This window comes from Triticum aestivum, chromosome 6A (genome assembly GCF_018294505.1).
Source record: "Triticum aestivum cultivar Chinese Spring chromosome 6A, IWGSC CS RefSeq v2.1, whole genome shotgun sequence".
Taxonomy (NCBI): Eukaryota; Viridiplantae; Streptophyta; class Magnoliopsida; order Poales; family Poaceae; genus Triticum; species Triticum aestivum.
The window spans coordinates 501,694,009-501,711,148 of NC_057809.1; the positions used below are offsets into that span (position 1 = coordinate 501,694,009).

At 47.7% G+C, this 17,140-nt stretch overlaps 3 protein-coding genes across 3 annotated transcripts; 2 read left to right on the forward strand and 1 right to left on the reverse strand.

The window, feature by feature from the left end:
• Positions 1-5,350: 5,350 nt before the first annotated feature.
• Positions 5,351-8,640, forward strand: LOC123128128 (tubby-like F-box protein 5). The gene is made up of 4 exons (XM_044548060.1): positions 5,351-6,421; positions 6,498-6,585; positions 7,467-7,599; positions 7,680-8,640. The coding sequence occupies exons 1-4, from the start codon at positions 6,029-6,031 to the stop codon at positions 8,353-8,355; spliced, it is 1,290 nt and encodes a 429-aa protein (XP_044403995.1). The 5' UTR covers positions 5,351-6,028; the 3' UTR covers positions 8,356-8,640.
• A 1,153-nt stretch (positions 8,641-9,793) lies between these two features.
• Positions 9,794-13,589, forward strand: LOC123128130 (universal stress protein A-like protein). The gene is made up of 5 exons (XM_044548063.1): positions 9,794-10,369; positions 10,899-10,978; positions 11,232-11,350; positions 12,563-12,639; positions 13,298-13,589. Exons 1-5 carry the CDS (start codon positions 10,129-10,131, stop codon positions 13,321-13,323), a joined length of 543 nt encoding a protein of 180 aa, XP_044403998.1. The 5' UTR covers positions 9,794-10,128; the 3' UTR covers positions 13,324-13,589.
• LOC123128129 (transcription factor bHLH137) lies at positions 13,566-15,939 on the reverse strand. The gene is made up of 6 exons (XM_044548061.1): positions 15,363-15,939; positions 15,042-15,242; positions 14,820-14,954; positions 14,370-14,702; positions 14,203-14,281; positions 13,566-13,744 (listed from the first exon to the last, which is right to left on the reverse strand). The coding sequence occupies exons 1-6, from the start codon at positions 15,651-15,653 to the stop codon at positions 13,707-13,709; spliced, it is 1,077 nt and encodes a 358-aa protein (XP_044403996.1). The 5' UTR covers positions 15,654-15,939; the 3' UTR covers positions 13,566-13,706.
• Between the last annotated feature and the right edge of the window lie 1,201 nt (positions 15,940-17,140).

Consider the following 17,140-nt stretch of genomic DNA (forward strand, 5'->3'; position numbering starts at 1 on the left):
CAAAACATCTTTGATTTTTCTGTGTTTTTTTGGAGCTTACACTTAATTTTCCAGCAAGTTTTGAAACATGCAGAAAATATCAACTGATACTAGACGGTAGACACCGAGTTAATAGGTTAGTCAAAAAAAAGATAAAAAATAATGCCAAAACTATGTCAAATGATATAAACATAACCTGAAACAATAGAAATATATTATATATACGTTTGAAACATATCAAGCAGCGACCCAGAGGTGGCGACGTTGAACGAGCAGGGGTCGACGTGACTGGAAGTGGTGGGAAGAAAGGGGCTCTACCCGACAAATAATTATCTGCGTGTCAATATTGACCGCTCTGTCCAGATATTTGGAATGTGCCACTATCGAGCGTTGTAGGTGGCCCCACAGGTGGCTCACATCGCAGTAGCACAAATTGAAATTATGGCCTCAACGACACACCCCTACATTGATAGGGATGGCTGAAGAGTCAAGAGAGTCAGGCCACGCCACAACGCAGTACTGCCAGAGTGGTAGAATTGAAACTATCGAGCGTTACTGTCAGACCTCGTTCAATCACACAGATATTTGGAATGTGCCACTATCGAGCGTTGTAGGTGGCCCCACAGGTGGCTCACATCGCAGTAGCACAAATTGAAATTATGGCCTCAACGACACACCCCTACATTGATAGGGATGGCTGAAGAGTCAAGAGAGTCAGGCCACGCCACAACGCAGTACTGCCAGAGTGGTAGAATTGAAACTATAGCGTCAACTATGGGGCCCACATCGACCGGAAGGATCAATTGAGTCGCCTCCTTGCCGCAGTTGACGCGACGAAGCGGTTAGTCTCAAATGTGATGAAAACAACGAAAGTTGACGACAAACTAACGACAACTGTCGGAGCGGCGTGGCATGGCATGGACCTTATTTCTTCACAAGCATTAATGGCACAAACCAAAACACACAAGTTTGAGTGACAAAATTCCAATGTGCAACTTCGGCAGTGGCATGGACCAACTTGTCCCTTTATTTTTTTAGCCAATGTTGTTCAACTCATGTGCAAGCAAAAACCCCAACCAAAATTACCACAATGCAAGTGACTTAAGGGTATGTTTTGGATTATGGCCGAAGTGTATTCTCCATTTCCTTTTGACAATAACCAAAAAAATATTCGTTGTTTGAGTGGGTGGCAAGTTTTTGGCATACCAATGCTCATTTAGCGGTATAGTTTATGTTTTAGTCAATGTTGTTCAACTCATGTTGAAGAAAAATCTCAACTAAAATTGGGGCTAGCCAAATTTTTGGTAGAGCAACCTTGTGTTCAAACCAAATTTACCCTAAAACCAAAACTGCGTCAATACACACATATGCATAACATCTCTTTTTGATCTTTGATCGGTACAAATCAATGCTAATGTCATACTACACCCCAGCGTGCACGAAATAATGACGCGTATATTTCTTCTCCCTTTCCACAAAAGAACGCCACCATGAGCAAAGAAAGTCGTGATGTGCCCAAACTACACCATAATCTGTTCATGACACTACGAAATCGGAACACAATAACTGCATGCAAAAATCAAAGTAAGAATTGAGCGAAATCAATGCAATCTTTTCATTATGCTCGCCCACCAATCAGAAAACATGCGAATCTTCGCTATTGAATTGCATGCCGACATGCGACCGAGAAGAGTAGTTTTGGTGGAAGCAAAGAGCCCACATTGCTGGAGTTTAGGAGAGATTAATTCCATTTTAAGGTAAAAAATGGCAAGGTTTGAACTCTTTACATTGCCCCTTGATCTTGGTGCCAATGATTTCACGCCCGTCTTTCAAATACACAGGGAGTGCATCCACAGATGTCGGGGTTATATGTCGATATTTTTCATGGGTTGAAGCCATGAATCCCTAAAAAACCTTGACACTATCATTTTGACAATTTGACAGATTGGATCTCTGACCCCCTAAACCCCATGACACCTTTTCATTGCATCAACCGTTCATTGCATCCCAGAGGGAAAGTCTTCTTCCCAACACAAAGTGCCTTTTAGAGGCTTTTCACCATGTAACTTGCTCTGCAACCACCTCACCTCACCTCATCGGAGCAGCAGCCCAACCTCACCTCAAGACCAGAGTGTGAGTCCCACGGTGGCGCACACTCCGTGCCGATGCATAGGATTCCCGATGGGCAGCTGTGAGTTTTGGGGAGCCGCGACGAGTACCAGTACCTGCACACCTACTAGCAGTGGAATAAGTACTCAAAAGTAAACATAACAAAACACAAGCATAGTCATCATGATAAAATGAAGACAAGCACAGAGTACAAAAAGCGTAAGCACAGGATTACAGAGGATGAAGACAAACAGACTGAAGAAAATGAACTGAGAAAATTGAGAAAGTCTTCAGTCAAAGTCTTCAAACACAGATATGAACAAATACTCAACACAGTTATGAGGAAATGAAAGAGTTGAGGGAATAGAACCAGTAAGCTTGGTGAAGACAATGATTTGGTAGACCAGTTCCAACTGCTGTCTCAGTTGTACGTCTGGTTGGAGCGGCTAAGTATTTAAAGTTTTAAACTCGAGAACACAGAGTCCCGGACACCCAGTCCTGAACACGCAGCTCAGGACACCAAGTCCTCACCGTATTCTCCTTGAACTAAGGTCACACAGACCTCGTTCAATCACTCGTGGTAAGTCTTCAGGTGACTTCCGAACCTTCACAAACTTGGTCACTCGGCGATCCACAATTCCTCTTGGATGCTCTAGACCATGACGCCTAACCGTCTGGAAGAATCACAGTTTTTAAAGGTAACAAGCGTCGGATCCACGCAGGATCAATCTCTTCAGTGATGCTCAATCACTTGGAGTTTGTAGGTGTTTGGGTTTCGGTTTTCCCTCACTTGATGATTTTCGCTCAAAGTCCTCAGAGGATGGGTTGCTCTCGAATGACAAGTGTCAGTTTCTCTCGGAGCAGCCAACCAGCTAGTGGTTGTAGGGGGCGGCTATTTATAGCCTAGGGAGCAGTCCGACATGATAAGACATAAATGCCCTTCAATGATATGACTGTTAGGTGGATAGATATTTTGAGACAGCTGGCGCATCGGAATTTTGAGTAGCAAAATTCTCAGGGCTATCATGTTCCTCGCTGTGTAGGCAATCCGCACTGGCGAATTCCTAACTCCTCAGTCAGAATAAATTCCTCAGAGACTAGAAGAACTTCGTCTCTGTCACTGAAGAATATGACTGGACTATATGATATTTCTAATGGCTTCACTCGAAGGGATTGGTAGGTGTAGGATTTTGAGTTGAACACAACATGAAATTTTTTCTTTAGTATTTTCTCGATCCCTTTTAACAGTGCGGTGTTTCCTATGACTCAAAAAAGAGAAAATGAAACTACGAAAACAAAAGTCTTCACGCTTCATGTTCTTCGAATGAATACCAAGTGTTCAAGGTCACACTAATTTCTTCACTTTCAAAGTCTTCAGAAAGTCTTCAGAGATCCAAAGTCTCCAGTCGAAGAACTTCATTTTTAGGGATCGACTTTCTCTGTAAATATCAATCTCCTCATAGACTTATAGACCTGTGTACACTCATAAATGCATTAGTCCCTTAACCTATAAATCTTCAATACACCAAAATCACTAAGGGGCACTAGATGCACTTACATCGAGCGTTGTAGGTGGCCCCACAGGTGGCTCACATCGCAGTAGCACAATTGAAATTATGGCCTCAACGGCACGCCCCTACATCTGTAGGGATGGCTGAAGAGTCAGGCCACACCACAGCGTAGTACTGCCAGAGTGGTAGAATTGAAACTATAGCATCAACTATGGGGCCCACATCGACCGGAAGGATCAATTGAGTCGCCTCCCCGCCGCAGTTGACGCGACAAAGCGCTTAGTCTCAAATGTGATGAAACAACGAAAGTTGACGGCAAACTAACGACAACTGTCGGAGCGGTGTGGCATGGCATGGACCTAATTTCTTCACAAGCGTTAATGTCACAAACCAAAACACACAAGTTTGAGTGACAAAATTCGAATGTGCAACTTCAGCAGTGGCATGGACCAACTTGTCCTTTTATTTTTTAGCCAATGTTGTTCAACTCATGTGCAAGCAAAAAGCCCAACCAAAATTACCACAATGCATAGTGACTTAAGGGTATGTTTTGGATTATGGCCGAAGTGTATTATCCATTTCCTTTTGACAACAACCAAAAAAATATTCTTTGTTTCAGTGGATGGCAAGTTTTTGGCATACCAATGCTCCTTTAGCGGTTCTGGTTTATTTTTTAGTCAATGTTGTTCAACTCATGTTCAAGAAAAATCTCAACTAAAATTGGGGCTAGCCAAATTTTTGGTAGAGCAACCTTGTGCGTAAACCAAATTTATGCTACAGCCAAAAATGTGTGGAGACACACATATGTGTAACACCTCTTTTTGATCTTTGATCGGTACAAATCATTGCTAATGTCACGAAATAAAGACGTGTATATTTCTCCCCCCTTCCCACAAAAGAACGCCACCATGAGCAAAGAAAGTTGTGATGTGCCCAAAGTACACCATAATCTGTTCATGACACTACGGAATCGGAGCGCAATAACTGCATGCAAAAATCAGAGAGTAAGAATTGAGCGAAATCAATGCAATCTTTTCATTTGCTTGCCCACCAATCAGAAAACAGGCGGATCTTCGCTATTGAATTGCATGCCGACATGTGACCGAGAAGAGTAGTTTTGGTGGAAGTGAGGAGCCCACGTTACTGGGGTTAGGAGAGATTAATTCAATTTGAAGGTAAAAAAAAATGGCAAGGTTTGAACTCTTTTCATTGCTCCTTGATCTTGGCGCCGAGGATTTCACGCCCGTCTTCCAAATACACAGGGAGTGCATCCATAGATGTCGGGGTGATATGTCGATATTTCTCATGGGTTGAAGCCATGAACCCCTAAAAAAAACCTTGACACTATCATTTTGACAATTTGACAGATTGGATCTCTGATCCCCCTAAACCCCCATGACACCTTTTCATTCCATCAACCGTCCATTGCATCCCAGAGGGAAAGTCTTCCTCCCAACACAAAGTGCCTTTTAGGGTCTCTTCACCATGTAACTTGCCCTGCAACCACCTCACCTCACCTCACCGGAGCAGCAGCCCAACCTCACCCCAAGACCAGAGCGTGAGTCCCACAGCGGCGCACACTCCGTGCCGATGCATAGGATTCCCGTTGGGCAGCTGTGGGTTTTGGGGAGCCGCGACGAGTACCAGTACCTGCACACCTTGAAAGGTGAAAACTCAACGAGAGGAAAAAAGAGCGCCCCACAAAGGCCGTCCCCACCCGCTTAAAAAACCCCGTCCCCGTTCATTTTTTTATTTCTCCAAGGCCCCTTTTGTTATCCTCTCCCTAATACAAACCCACGCCCGAACACACGGGATTCACAGGAGCTGCAGCGGAGAGACAGAGAGAGAAGAGCTAGAGAGGGAGGGAGCGGAGGGAGAAGCTCTCCGTGGAGAAACCCAGAGCTTAGAGGAGGAAGGCGAGCGAGGGGGGCTCCGTAATCTGGAGCTCTTGGGGGGAAGGGAGGAAGGAAGGAGCTGGGGATCCAACGGAGGCGGAAATGAGGGAAACGGAGCGTCCCCGATCCGTCCTTGAGCCGATTTTCTTGATTCTCTGAGCCGCGGAAGCGGGGAAGCTCTGGATCTCGAGGCCGCCCGAGCGTGAATCCTCGGTTTCTCCGGCGCCTCGTTGCCGCATTGCCTCCTCCCCAGATCCGGGCCGCCGGGCGAGGAAACGCCGGATCCTCGCCCTCGCCGTCTCCTCAAATTCCAGCTTCTTTGGGTCTCTCCGGAGCCGCGTGCTTCAGATCTTTCTCAAAAAAAAATGCCCATTTGTTTAGCTGGGGTGGATGCGTGAGTGGCGGCGACTACTTTATGAGCTGTCTCCTGCCATTTTTGGAGTAGATTCGCCCGCAATGGCGGATCTTGCCATGGCGCAGTAAGGGGGCCGGCCTCTTTCCGCGAGAGCGACAGCAGCTGCCCCGTAAGTCGCAATGTCTTTGAAGAGCATCGTGCGGGAGCTCAAGGAGATGAGGGACGGCATCGGGAGCATGTCCAGGCGCGGCGGCGTCACCGACGGGCGCGCCGGCCACGGCCACGGCCGCGGGGGGTCGCGGCATTCTTGGCCCAGCCTGTGGCCGGAGCCCCAGCCGCAGCCGCCGCGGCCGGGCCAGGAGCCGCAGCAGCAGGGGCAGTGGGCGAACCTGCCGCCGGAGCTGCTCATCGACGTGATACAGAGGGTGGAGGCCAGCGAGGTGGCCTGGCCGGCGCGGCGCCACGTCGTTGCCTGCGCCGCCGTCTGCCGGTCGTGGCGCGAGGTCACCAAGGATGTGGTGAAGACCCTCGAGGAGTGCAGCAGGATCACCTTCCCCATCTCCCTAAAGCAGGTATCTCCCGTCTCCCCATGATCTGTTTGCTCATCATGGTGTGAGTTTGGATGCTTGACTCGGTGATTTGTCGCAGCCGGGGCCTCGTGATTCTCCGGTGCAGTGCTTTGTGAGGAGGGACAGGGCGACGTCCACCTATCTCCTCTACTTGGGGCTCAGCCCATGTAAGTCGATCTTGCCTGATTGCTTGAACACATGGTTTCGAATTCCTTCTTTGTTCTGTTACCATTGCATCAAGATGTATAATGTATTGCTTCATACTTTTCCTTGTGAGTTAGTATGACTGGCCCATGCAAGGCGAGTGGATGCACGATTTATTCTATTTAGTGGAATCTGTATCCGCTAATGCCTTAATGGGATGGCACCGAAGATAAATGGTTCAGTTTGTATCATAGAGTTTGTACTACATTCCTTTAAGAAGAATCGGCAGAATAATAAACAACAATTAATCTAAGGGTTTTCCCACTACTGCAAAAGCTTTATTCATTGCTAGTCCTGAACTCCAAATTGAGAAGGAAGCTAACTGTTACTGGTTAACATCATTTCGAACACTGTAATCAGTTAAGTGAGGGTATACCATAGTAAAACTCCCTTCTTGCTGCATCAAATTGGACCTGGGTTACTCATTCTTAGCAAGTGTAGCAGGAGAAGAAGCTGAACTCAACCGTTGATGCGGTGCATTAATTTTTACCAGAATAAGCTAGGCATCGTGTGCAGTCCACAGCAAACCTTTTTTAGGTCCTGGGCTACTCATTCTTAGCAAGTGTAGTGTAGCAGGAGCAGAAGCTGAACTCAACCGTTGACGCGGTGCATTAATTTTTACCAGAATAAGCTAGATATCTTGTGCAGTCCACAGCAAACCCTTTTTAGGGTTAGTCCACGTCAAGCTTGGTAGGCAGTGGAGCAGGGTGCATCCAGAAAGATAACCTGCACCACGTCCTATTTAAGATTAGTTCATTTACAGAGATTTAGTCAGACACACAAATCTACCAAAGTTCAAATATGCCCAACAATGTCACTGACTAGTGTTGTGTATGCAATGCAGCTCTGCATGGGGAAAATGACAAGCTTTTGCTTGCGGCCCGCAAGATCAGACGTGCAGCCAGAACTTCTTTTGTGATATCACTCATCTCTGATGATTTTTCTCATTCCAGCAGCACCTATGTTGGCAAACTGAAGTAAGCTTACTATTTTGTTGGCTAAGTAATATGATTACTTTACTGTGCCATTTTAATCATACTATATTCTCCTGAATCAGACCAAACTTCCTTGGCACAAAGTTCACAATATTTGATAGCCAACCTCCTTGTGATGCTGCGGTGTTGCCTAACAACAAGCCAAGCAAAAGGCACTCGAAGCAAGTATCACCAAGACTGCCACTAGGCAATTACAATGTTGCGACCGTCTCATATGAGCTCACTGTCCTGCGCAATCGAGGACCAAGGAGAATGCAGTGCACCATGCACTCGATACCAGCCGTGTGCATTCAGGAAGGTGGCAAGGCCCCGACCCCTACTGGCATGGTCCACTCACTCGACGAACAAGTGTCTACCTTATCAACTAGTGGCAAAGGAAAGGTACCAAACATCGAATTCTCGTCAACAAGCCTCAGCGCTGATTTATCCGGACCGATCTCCACCAGCGAAGCGCCTCTGCTTCTGAAGAATAAAGCTCCCCGCTGGCACGAGCAGCTGCAGTGCTGGTGCCTCAACTTCCGAGGGCGTGTCACCGTAGCATCGGTCAAGAACTTCCAGCTCGTTGCCTCGGTTGACCCCTCCCTGGGCGTCCCAGCGGCGGAGCAGGAAAAGGTGATCCTCCAGTTTGGGAAGATCGGGAAAGACATATTCACAATGGATTATAGATACCCGCTGTCGGCGTTCCAGGCCTTTGCAATCTGCCTGACTAGCTTCGACACGAAACCGGCCTGCGAATAGGCTCGGGCCAGCGGAGACGTGTTGCCTGCCCCCTTGGATGCTGTAAATTCTGATATCTTTTGCTTCGACTCTTGGGACGAATGCCCCTGGGGAGAGATGGTAGGTGGTAGATTGATGGTAGCTTTGCCGGATGAAGATGGGGGCAATGATATCCCCGTATCTTGGCAGACCCCCCAGGATGATTTGGGCCAACTGTTGTAAGCGACTGGTATGTATTATTGTTGTTGTTGTTGGAATGTTTAGCAGTGACATATCACTGCCTTTATGGACATTGTTGTTCATCTTCGCCTGCTCTCCCCAGAAATTCTTGAGTGTTTTTTCTCCTGCTAGCTACTGCGATTGGCGGCTGTCAGCATTCTCATGCCACCGCGTTTTCTAGGATCTGTGTCGAACTTGGGAGGGTTTGTGCTGAATCGGTCTGAGATCTTACTGCAAAACGTTGTAGTCAGAAACGTATGAAGACCTGAAAATCGATGCGTTCTTCAAGGGCAAAATATATTGTTTGAAATGCTACAAGTGTAAACTGATTACAGATTTAAAAGGACGTAACTTTTGATAAATACATTTTCGGTCAGAGGAAGTAGTGCCCATAATCTCAGCCTCCAATCATTTCTTTTTCTGTGGCATGTGTCCCACGCGTAGTTTGATTATAGTTCCCAGAAATTCCCTTTTTTTCAGGGTAAGTCCCCAGATATTCCGACTAGAGTAGATTATCTTGCATATCTGCTTCCCTGGACCTTGCATATCTGCATATCTTGATGATCTACGCTGCCTGAGGGCCAGAGAAGAATGTTTTTCTTTGAAGGCACCTTGAAGAGTGAGAAAGTGATAATAACAGTAGAAGCATCCAAGAGTTCATTTAACCATTATACGTACTCCCTCCGTTCGGAATTACTTGTCTCAGAAGTGGATGTATCTAGATGTATTTTAGTTTTAGATACATCCATTTTCGAGACAAGTAATTCCGAACAGAGGGAGTATATGCCAGCAGATAAACCTCGAACCAGATTGCTTTTCTTGGGTAATCGTGGGTTCCCTCGCCCGCGGAGAAGCACCGCAGCAGCCAACTCCGTCATTGTCCATGTCATATACACACCGCCTTCGTCCTCGCTTGCGTTGCGTGGCGTGGTGATCCCCGCCGAATCTTCTTGGCCTTCTAGAAGGTGCGGGCGTCCTCTGAAAAAGAAAAAGAAAGAGGAAAATGTGTGAGCACTGGGAGATTGAAACCCGCGGCGTACGGATGGGCCCTGGGCCCCTGGCCGCCTATTTCTTCCCCCCTCTTCCCCACTTCACGTGGCCCTTTGACCGTATCTGGCCGTAGCACCACTCCGCCTACATGGAGGAGGAGGAGGAGGAGGAGGAGGAGGAGAAGGACCAGCCAGCGACCACGGTAAATGGATGGATCCATGATGAAATCCAGATTTACTGCTTGACCTCTGAATTTACATGGCGAGAAACGCATGACGAAGATGCACGAAATGAACTAGGACGAGGGAGGAGGTGTAGTCGGCGAGGCGACCGCGCCAGCACGATACCCCGGCACCGGCAGACCGAGCTTAACGCCGTCGTCACCGGCCAACATAAATATACTACGAGCACCACGGTTAACGTTTTGCTGCTACTAGTACTTACTTCAGCTGCTAGCAGAACGACGTACGTACGTAGTGAGTGCGGCAAAAGCAATCGAAAAGGGGTAGGTGGAGGCGAGCGAGCGGGCGGGCGGCGTTGGGTTTCGCCGTCGGCGGTAGCGGTACCGACCACCGAGCGGAGGCGATGGAGACGGTGGAGGAGGACGTGGAGGAGTACAGCTGGAGGGAGGTGGTGCTGCCGCGCCTCATCCCGGTGGTGCCCCACGCCGCGCCGGAGCTCGAGCGCGAGACCGGGGAGCGCCGCCGCGGCAGGGACCTGCTCGTCGCCGTCGACTTCGGCCCCAACTCCAGGCACGCCTTCCGCTGGGCGCTCGCCCACCTCGCGCGCATCGCCGACACCCTCCACCTCGTCCACGCCGTCTCCAGTTGAGTCCCCGAATCGCGCGCTTCTCTAGGGTTGCTCGATTTTTTTATTTACTAATGTTATAACAAAACACAGTACAGTATACTAGTAATTTTTAGGGCGGTCCAGCCACCGAACTGTGGCACATTTTAGTTTGGGTTGGAATACGATCGTCTCTTTATAGCAGTGATGAGGCACCATCCTTGGATTAACATTTTGTGCCCCACGACCTCATCAACTTGAATGTTGCCAGGAAAGAAAGAAGGGTCAATTGGCGCATATATCATGCCCTCACGACCCCACCTAGATAGAGGAACCGCAATCAGGAAAGTTGTTGGCTGGTATCCTGGTTATCATGGATCCATGTTGCTAGAATGATGGGAATGCCATGATAGCATAGGAGGGTTGGTTTCAGTCTTAAATAAAACCAGGGGAATTTGGTTGTATTCTGAATTAGTGTGAGATCATCCAAGCATCTGAACATGCAGGATATCGGTCCACATTTTGTAATCAACTGAGAATGGGGCTGAATGTGATTCGATTTTCTGCAGGTGTGCAAAATGATCTGGTATACAACAAGAGCCAGGAACTGATGGATGAGTTGGCCGTCGAGGCATTCAAGGAGTCACTGGTATGCCCTGTTACCACCCCTGTGTCTCTGCGTGTGTGGTTTCGTGCTGCAAATGAGCACTTTGCGCACCGGATTCATTAGCGTACCTCACGTTCTTTTGCGACGCAAGCTTAAATTGCAATGCTATGAGCACCTTTTTAGTGAAAGCTACGCAGACTATTTCTCGTGCAGTCTTCATATTTGTGAAATTCTATGTTCTGTTTCCTTTCCATAAGGAATTGATACATGTGAGTTTGATTGGGAAACTTACAAGGTCCATACCAAGGCACGGATTGTTGAAGGGGATGCTGGAAAGGTTATTTGCCGAGAAGCAGAGCGATTGAAGCCAGCAGCCGTCATTATTGGCACACGTGGTCGAAGTCTTATTCAGAGGTATCTGACTCCTAAACCACAGTTCAGTGACATCTGCGGCAAACTTTGATAACCTGAGGAGCTTATGAGTTAGCTCCGTAGTTAAATTGCCTTGGCTAACATTATAATATCTGGTACTTCCTCCGTTCCGAATTACTTGTCTCACATATGGATGTATCTAGATGTATTTTAGTTTTAGATACATCCATTTCAGCGACGAGTAATTTGGAACGGAGGGAGTACTTCGGAAGCATAATTGTACTGTTATCCCATCAGCATAAGGTTTGCATATGAGAGTTCATCAGAGGTGTATCGTCAAAGCCCTTTTGTTGTTCTTGTTCAGTTTACACATCTTCGTTTGAGTATTGGCATTGTTACACAGCGAGTGTGGATTTATCTTGGCCATCTATACCTTTTATCTTGGCCGGCCATCTTTGTATCAAGATCCGGGCTGTCTTTACATATAAACTTCTCTTTTTTTTTCTTCGAAACAAGAGAACATTTGTTATTAAAAAAAAGAGAACATTTGACCTTGAAACTTTGCTGGTCAATGCAACACAAGTCCCACTCTGAATAAAATGTTTATGATTTTGTGATGCAACAGAAATTTGTCAAATTATAAATTTCGAATCAGTTTTATCATTTTATATACTACTCTAAGTATTTTTATTTCGCTGAAAAAATCTGCACATGTTAGTACTTGTGTGATGTTGACCTGCAAAGTTTCAATTTCAAATGTTTCCTTATTTGAGAGAAACAAAAAGAAGTTTGTGCGTACAAATTTTGATGCAAAAATGGATGGTCTAGATAAGAGGTGTAACTGTATGGCCACACAGCCACAACTTTCCCTTACATAGTTCAAGTGCAGGTCATACTTGATTTTTGGGCATATAAATTTTCTCACTAATTTACTATCTACAAGCAAGTCTAGTACTAGTTTGTTGTGAAACGAGAACTGCCAAGCCAATGATCTCTAATTCAGTGTTTGCAGAATCAGGCCTGATAGTGCCTAGGCATGCTTCAGTTAATGCATGAAAAGAACATCAACTTTGAGTGCTCTTTAAGAGAATATGTGTGATAGCTCGAGTATTTGTTGTCAAATCACAAAGGCGCTAAAAAATGTTCAATGTTGTTTCTTGTTTCTACCATTTGATGTATCGACATATTTTATTGTCGCCCATGAGCTGAAGATATATTGTCAAGTACACCTTTAACTTTGCCCTTTTACTATAGTGTGTTGCAGGGAAGTGTCAGTGAGTATTGCTTCCACAACTGTAAAGCAGCACCAGTTATCATTGTCCCAGGCAAAGGTTAGTTCGAGTTCTTCATGAATCATGATAGTCCACAACCATTACACGAAATAAAGACTGTCAAACAGAAGTGCTAATGCCAAATTTAGCATGTGCATCTGTGTATGCCCATACTGATATGCATTGGTGGATGCAAGTGGATAATTCTAGCAGCTTTTAGTTGTGAGGAATTTTTTGCCAGTAGATATTCAAGCAAATGATTTTGCCATTTCTCTACAAGTCCGCCTTGTGTTCAGAGAGTAATTTCTGCTGTTCCTCACATCAAATCCGCGCTCGGTTAAAAAGGCTCATTTTCCTTTTCACACTCACACTGTAATGTTGGTGATGATTCTGTTTTCCTTAAAACAATTCTTTAATTCAGTGTTTGTTTGTGATGGCAAAATATCCACTTGATAAAAAATGTTTTAGTGTAACTTTCTTGATCGAGTCACAATGAGAGCATAGTTATCTTATGCTGTTGCTTTTTTGTGGCAAAACATATTTGATGGTTTAAGAGATATTGAAATTTGAGTAGTACCCATGAAAATCTGAAACAATATACCTTGCTCGAGAGGGATCTGGGTGCACTTATGTTCATCAGAAGTTATTGCCAGCGATGATGTGCACACGAGTTATCTTCTACTTCGAGTATAAGTAAGGTTGAATTATGTCTTTGCAGAAGCTGGTGAACAGTCTGTGCTTTGAAGAGGGGACGACGACAAGTAGGAGACAGCGGTGCACTGGTTTGGTGTCGCACCTTCAGTTTAATGTAATTTATCTGATAAGACGTGTGCATGTTGTTGTTCTGGATTGGTTTGTAGTGAGAATATTTATTCTGAGCAAGGTAGCGAGAACATATTATAAATGCTTTTGCTGTAATCTGAATCCTTTGTGTAGCTTGGTAGTGAAGAATTGTGGATCGCTTATGATTTGGTACACTAGCAATACAAGAATAACACTTCACGCACAAATGTGCTTCTGTTCTCATTGCTGACAGAATACTGCATTAGTACAGTTGCTATGAATAAAGAATCTTCAGCCACACGTATAGTTGCACTTAAAACTCCAGGAATGAGAATTAATCCTGCTTACAATTCCATTTTGAGGTTGTCTAGCAAACAGTCACCTGCAAGGGAAAGTAGCATCTTGATTCAGGGAACATGTTCTTCTGAAGCTAGAAATAGCACAAATGGACACTTCAGTCCTGACACTGCATTACGTACTAAAAGTAGAAGCTGGATTCAGGAAAATGTTCAGCATAACCGCTCACTCAAGTTTCAATGTGTTCATCACATATGCTTCCTGTGCTCAACTGACTATACACATGCATCTTCCAAATTTGTACTCATTTTTAGCCGAGTACAAATGAAATAAACTGTTTGACGCATTTTTTTTGTCAGAGTTCTGTAATGAGATTCTTTAACCTTCTGTCAGTATAGCAGGTACGTGATGGCCACTGGCCTCATCTTAACTGTAACACCATCTTATTTTTCCCTGGCTAACTCTGTATCTATGTTTTTTCACATAAGAATATCAGTACAAGGTAAACCCTGCAAGCTTTGCTTCAGAGAAGCAGCTACTCACTTTGAACTGACTGAAACTGTGCGTCGAACCCACTGAACAAATGCTGAGACGCAATGTCCCAAGCAGCAGCTCCGTTCACCTGCAGCAAAATACAGCAAAAAGAAGTTCAGAATATCATCTACCAGAACCGTACATCATGCAGGGACGGTCGATCTCCAGGCACATACGTCGAGGCATGAATCGACGGACGCGGTGGCCGACGCCGACATCGACACCGGCGTGGCAGCCGCCGACGGGGGCGCGCTCTGCGCCGCCGGGTATGAGCTGCTGACGAGCATGTCCAGCCCGAACCCAGCAGCCGGCTGTTGCATCTGCTGCATGGTAGCGCTGCTCATCTGAAGGCAGGACGGGTCCAGCTGCCCCTGGTGCATCGGCAGCGTCATGGCGGGCAGGGCCGCCGCGGGGCCGCACGCCTGGTTCATCCGCCTGCCGCCGAAGAGGTCGTCGACGATGTTGAAGTTCACCACCGGGTTGGAGGCGGCGATCTTCATGGACAGGAACTGCGTGCGGCCATGCCCAAAAGTAAGAAGCATGCAACGTGATCTCCGATGAACGGACAGCGAGAGAAACAGATTCAAGCTGGTTTGGTCTGGTATGGTTGATGCGTGCGTGCGTACCTCGACCTGCTTCTGCAGGGACTGGACGTAGTTGATGATCTCGTCGAGCATGCCGGCCTTGCCGGTGACCTTGTCGCAGCCGGGCACCAGCTCCTGCAGGTACCTCATCCGCTCGCTGATCCGCTCCCGCCTCACCTGCATCACGCGCATCAGGATCAAATTGTGCATACATACACAAGATCAATTGTTATTTCCCCGGCCTCCCGGAGTAGCAATGCATACCCGTTCGGCGAGGCTGTGGCTGTCCGTGGCCTGCCCGCGCCGGGCCCGGACGTGGATGTAGTCGGTCTTCTGGCCGGCGGCCGCCGGCTCCGGCTTCTTCCTGGCGCACGCCTTGGGCTTCTCCGGCCTCCCTTTCGCCGCCCCTCCAGCCTCGCCAGGATCGCACAGCTGCTGCTTCCCTCTCGGCCTCTTGCAGTCGTCCTGGCAAAGCTTTTTTTGTCAGTCAAAGACCAGCACACCAATAAGCAGAGCACAGCTCGAGGCTCACGCAGAGACAGAGACTCGCAGCGCATGCACAAAAACATCGTCCGACTCACTCACCTTTGCGTCCACATACGCGTCAGGTTTTCTCTTCGCGGACCCGCCGCCGCTGCTGGCGCTACCGCTGCAGGTGAAGGAGTTGCCGGCGCCGTTGCTGGTCGCTTGCGTCGCTGCACCCGGCGGCGGCGGCGCGCCGAACGCCGAGTAGCACGCGCCGCTGAGGTCCGGCCACTCCTGCTGCTGCAGGTACCCGAAGGCGCCGCACAATGCGCGGTACTTGTCGTCGTCGTCGAGCAGGCCCTGGAAATGGCTCTCCACGGACGCCGCCTGACCGCCGCCGCAGTGCGCCATTAGCCACCACCGCGCCAAGATCGATCGAGGTTCAACAACACCAAACAAGAAGGGATGGCGATTAAGTCGGGGCGAAGCTTTGGTTGATTCTTCTTGGCGCAGTGCAGCTAACTACGGATCTTGGAAGACAAGCAACGAGGCGAGGCGGCGTAGGGCTTGTGCGTGAAGCTGGCGCGTCCCTGTCTCCCTCCCCCGGCCCTCTTTCGTGCTCCCTGGAATTTTTCCTAATCCATATATATAGAGGGAATGTGTAGGAAGTAATCGTACTTTTCCCGCGGGATTGGATTGGATTGGGCCCTTTCCTTTAGGTGTGATCATGTGAGGTAGGGCGGGGGCTGGGTAAGTAAAGGAGGGAGGGCCGGGGCCCTGTGTTTGGGCTGGCAGATGCATGCAGTGCAGTGGCTAGCAAGTCCCGCTCAGGCCCCTCCGTTTGTCTGCAAATTGGTAAGTGGCTCGTTCCCACATCTGCCTTAATTTGTAAGCCTGGTGCGCTGTCGACCGGTGAGGCTGGCTAGGGAGACCCGGTTATGATGTGTGAACGGTAGCCATTGATCGGAAATGGGCATACGAAAACATTTTTTTCCTGAGCAACCAGCTGTAGCTCTGCCTTTTCATAAAGAAGAAGAAATTTGACAGTTGAACAAGGAAAACAGACCGAAAACCGACACAACCGCGTTACACACACCAGCCAAAGCTCTATGGTCTCGAAATGGCGGGCTTTGGTTCAGCTCTCGGGGCGATGTTGCGCCTCGAGCGAGCCGGCGACCCTGTCGCCCAAGCGACCATAGTCGCCACCCTACAATACGCCCCGGGTTGCCGTTCTAGCTTACAATCCTCAACAACACACACCAGGCCCGAGGTTGCATACTAGACGAGCCAACGACGCGGCAAGCCGTGTTACCAGAAGCGACACCCTACGGCACAGACGCTCTTCGGAGCTATCGCGGCTTCGACTTCCACATCATCCCCTAGGCCACACACCCGATGAGTCGACGACTCTGCCACCCAAGTGACCAAACTCGACACCCAACAACACAAATGCGCCCTCCCAGGCTGCCACTTCGGCATTCACACCGACCCCGAGGACGCACACCTTCACATGAAATATCTCAACCTCCACACTAAATGGGGAAAATTCGAGCCTCTCGAGCGGGATCTTGAATGAGCAGAAGATTATAGTATTATTTCTCAGGTTTTCAACATAAGCTGGGACGTAAATTTATTGTCTAAAGAAATGATACTACTACATTTCACAATTACTGACATGGCCACTGATATAATGTGCCTAAATCCTTCACTTCCATAATTTACCGTGGCTGTTGAACTATGTTGTGATGCGCTGAACTTATTTGTAACCAGAGGTAAAATTGAAGGACCCCTTTGTGCATGCAGTGAAACGAGAGGGCCGCTTTCTGAGTTTTGACCGAGGCTACAAAAGGACGACTGGCGAGGTGACAGCTGCTGCAATAACCGCATGGATAGCTCTA

Coding starts and splice junctions, on each gene's coding strand:
- LOC123128128 (XM_044548060.1), top strand. CDS start 6,029: ATGTCTTTGAAGAGCATCGTGCGGGAGCTCAAGGAGATGAGGGACGGC. Junction 6,422..6,497: donor TCCCCATCTCCCTAAAGCAG/GTATCTCCCGTC, acceptor GATTTGTCGCAG/CCGGGGCCTCGTGATTCTCC. Junction 6,586..7,466: donor CTACTTGGGGCTCAGCCCAT/GTAAGTCGATCT, acceptor TATGCAATGCAG/CTCTGCATGGGGAAAATGAC.
- LOC123128130 (XM_044548063.1), top strand. CDS start 10,129: ATGGAGACGGTGGAGGAGGACGTGGAGGAGTACAGCTGGAGGGAGGTG. Junction 10,979..11,231: donor AGGCATTCAAGGAGTCACTG/GTATGCCCTGTT, acceptor GAAACTTACAAG/GTCCATACCAAGGCACGGAT. Junction 11,351..12,562: donor GGTCGAAGTCTTATTCAGAG/GTATCTGACTCC, acceptor CTTTTACTATAG/TGTGTTGCAGGGAAGTGTCA.
- LOC123128129 (XM_044548061.1), bottom strand. CDS start 15,653: ATGGCGCACTGCGGCGGCGGTCAGGCGGCGTCCGTGGAGAGCCATTTC. Junction 14,703..14,819: donor CCCTGCAGAAGCAGGTCGAG/GTACGCACGCAC, acceptor GGCCGCACGCAG/TTCCTGTCCATGAAGATCGC. Junction 13,745..14,202: donor ACAGTTTCAGTCAGTTCAAA/GTGAGTAGCTGC, acceptor TTTCCCTTGCAG/GTGACTGTTTGCTAGACAAC.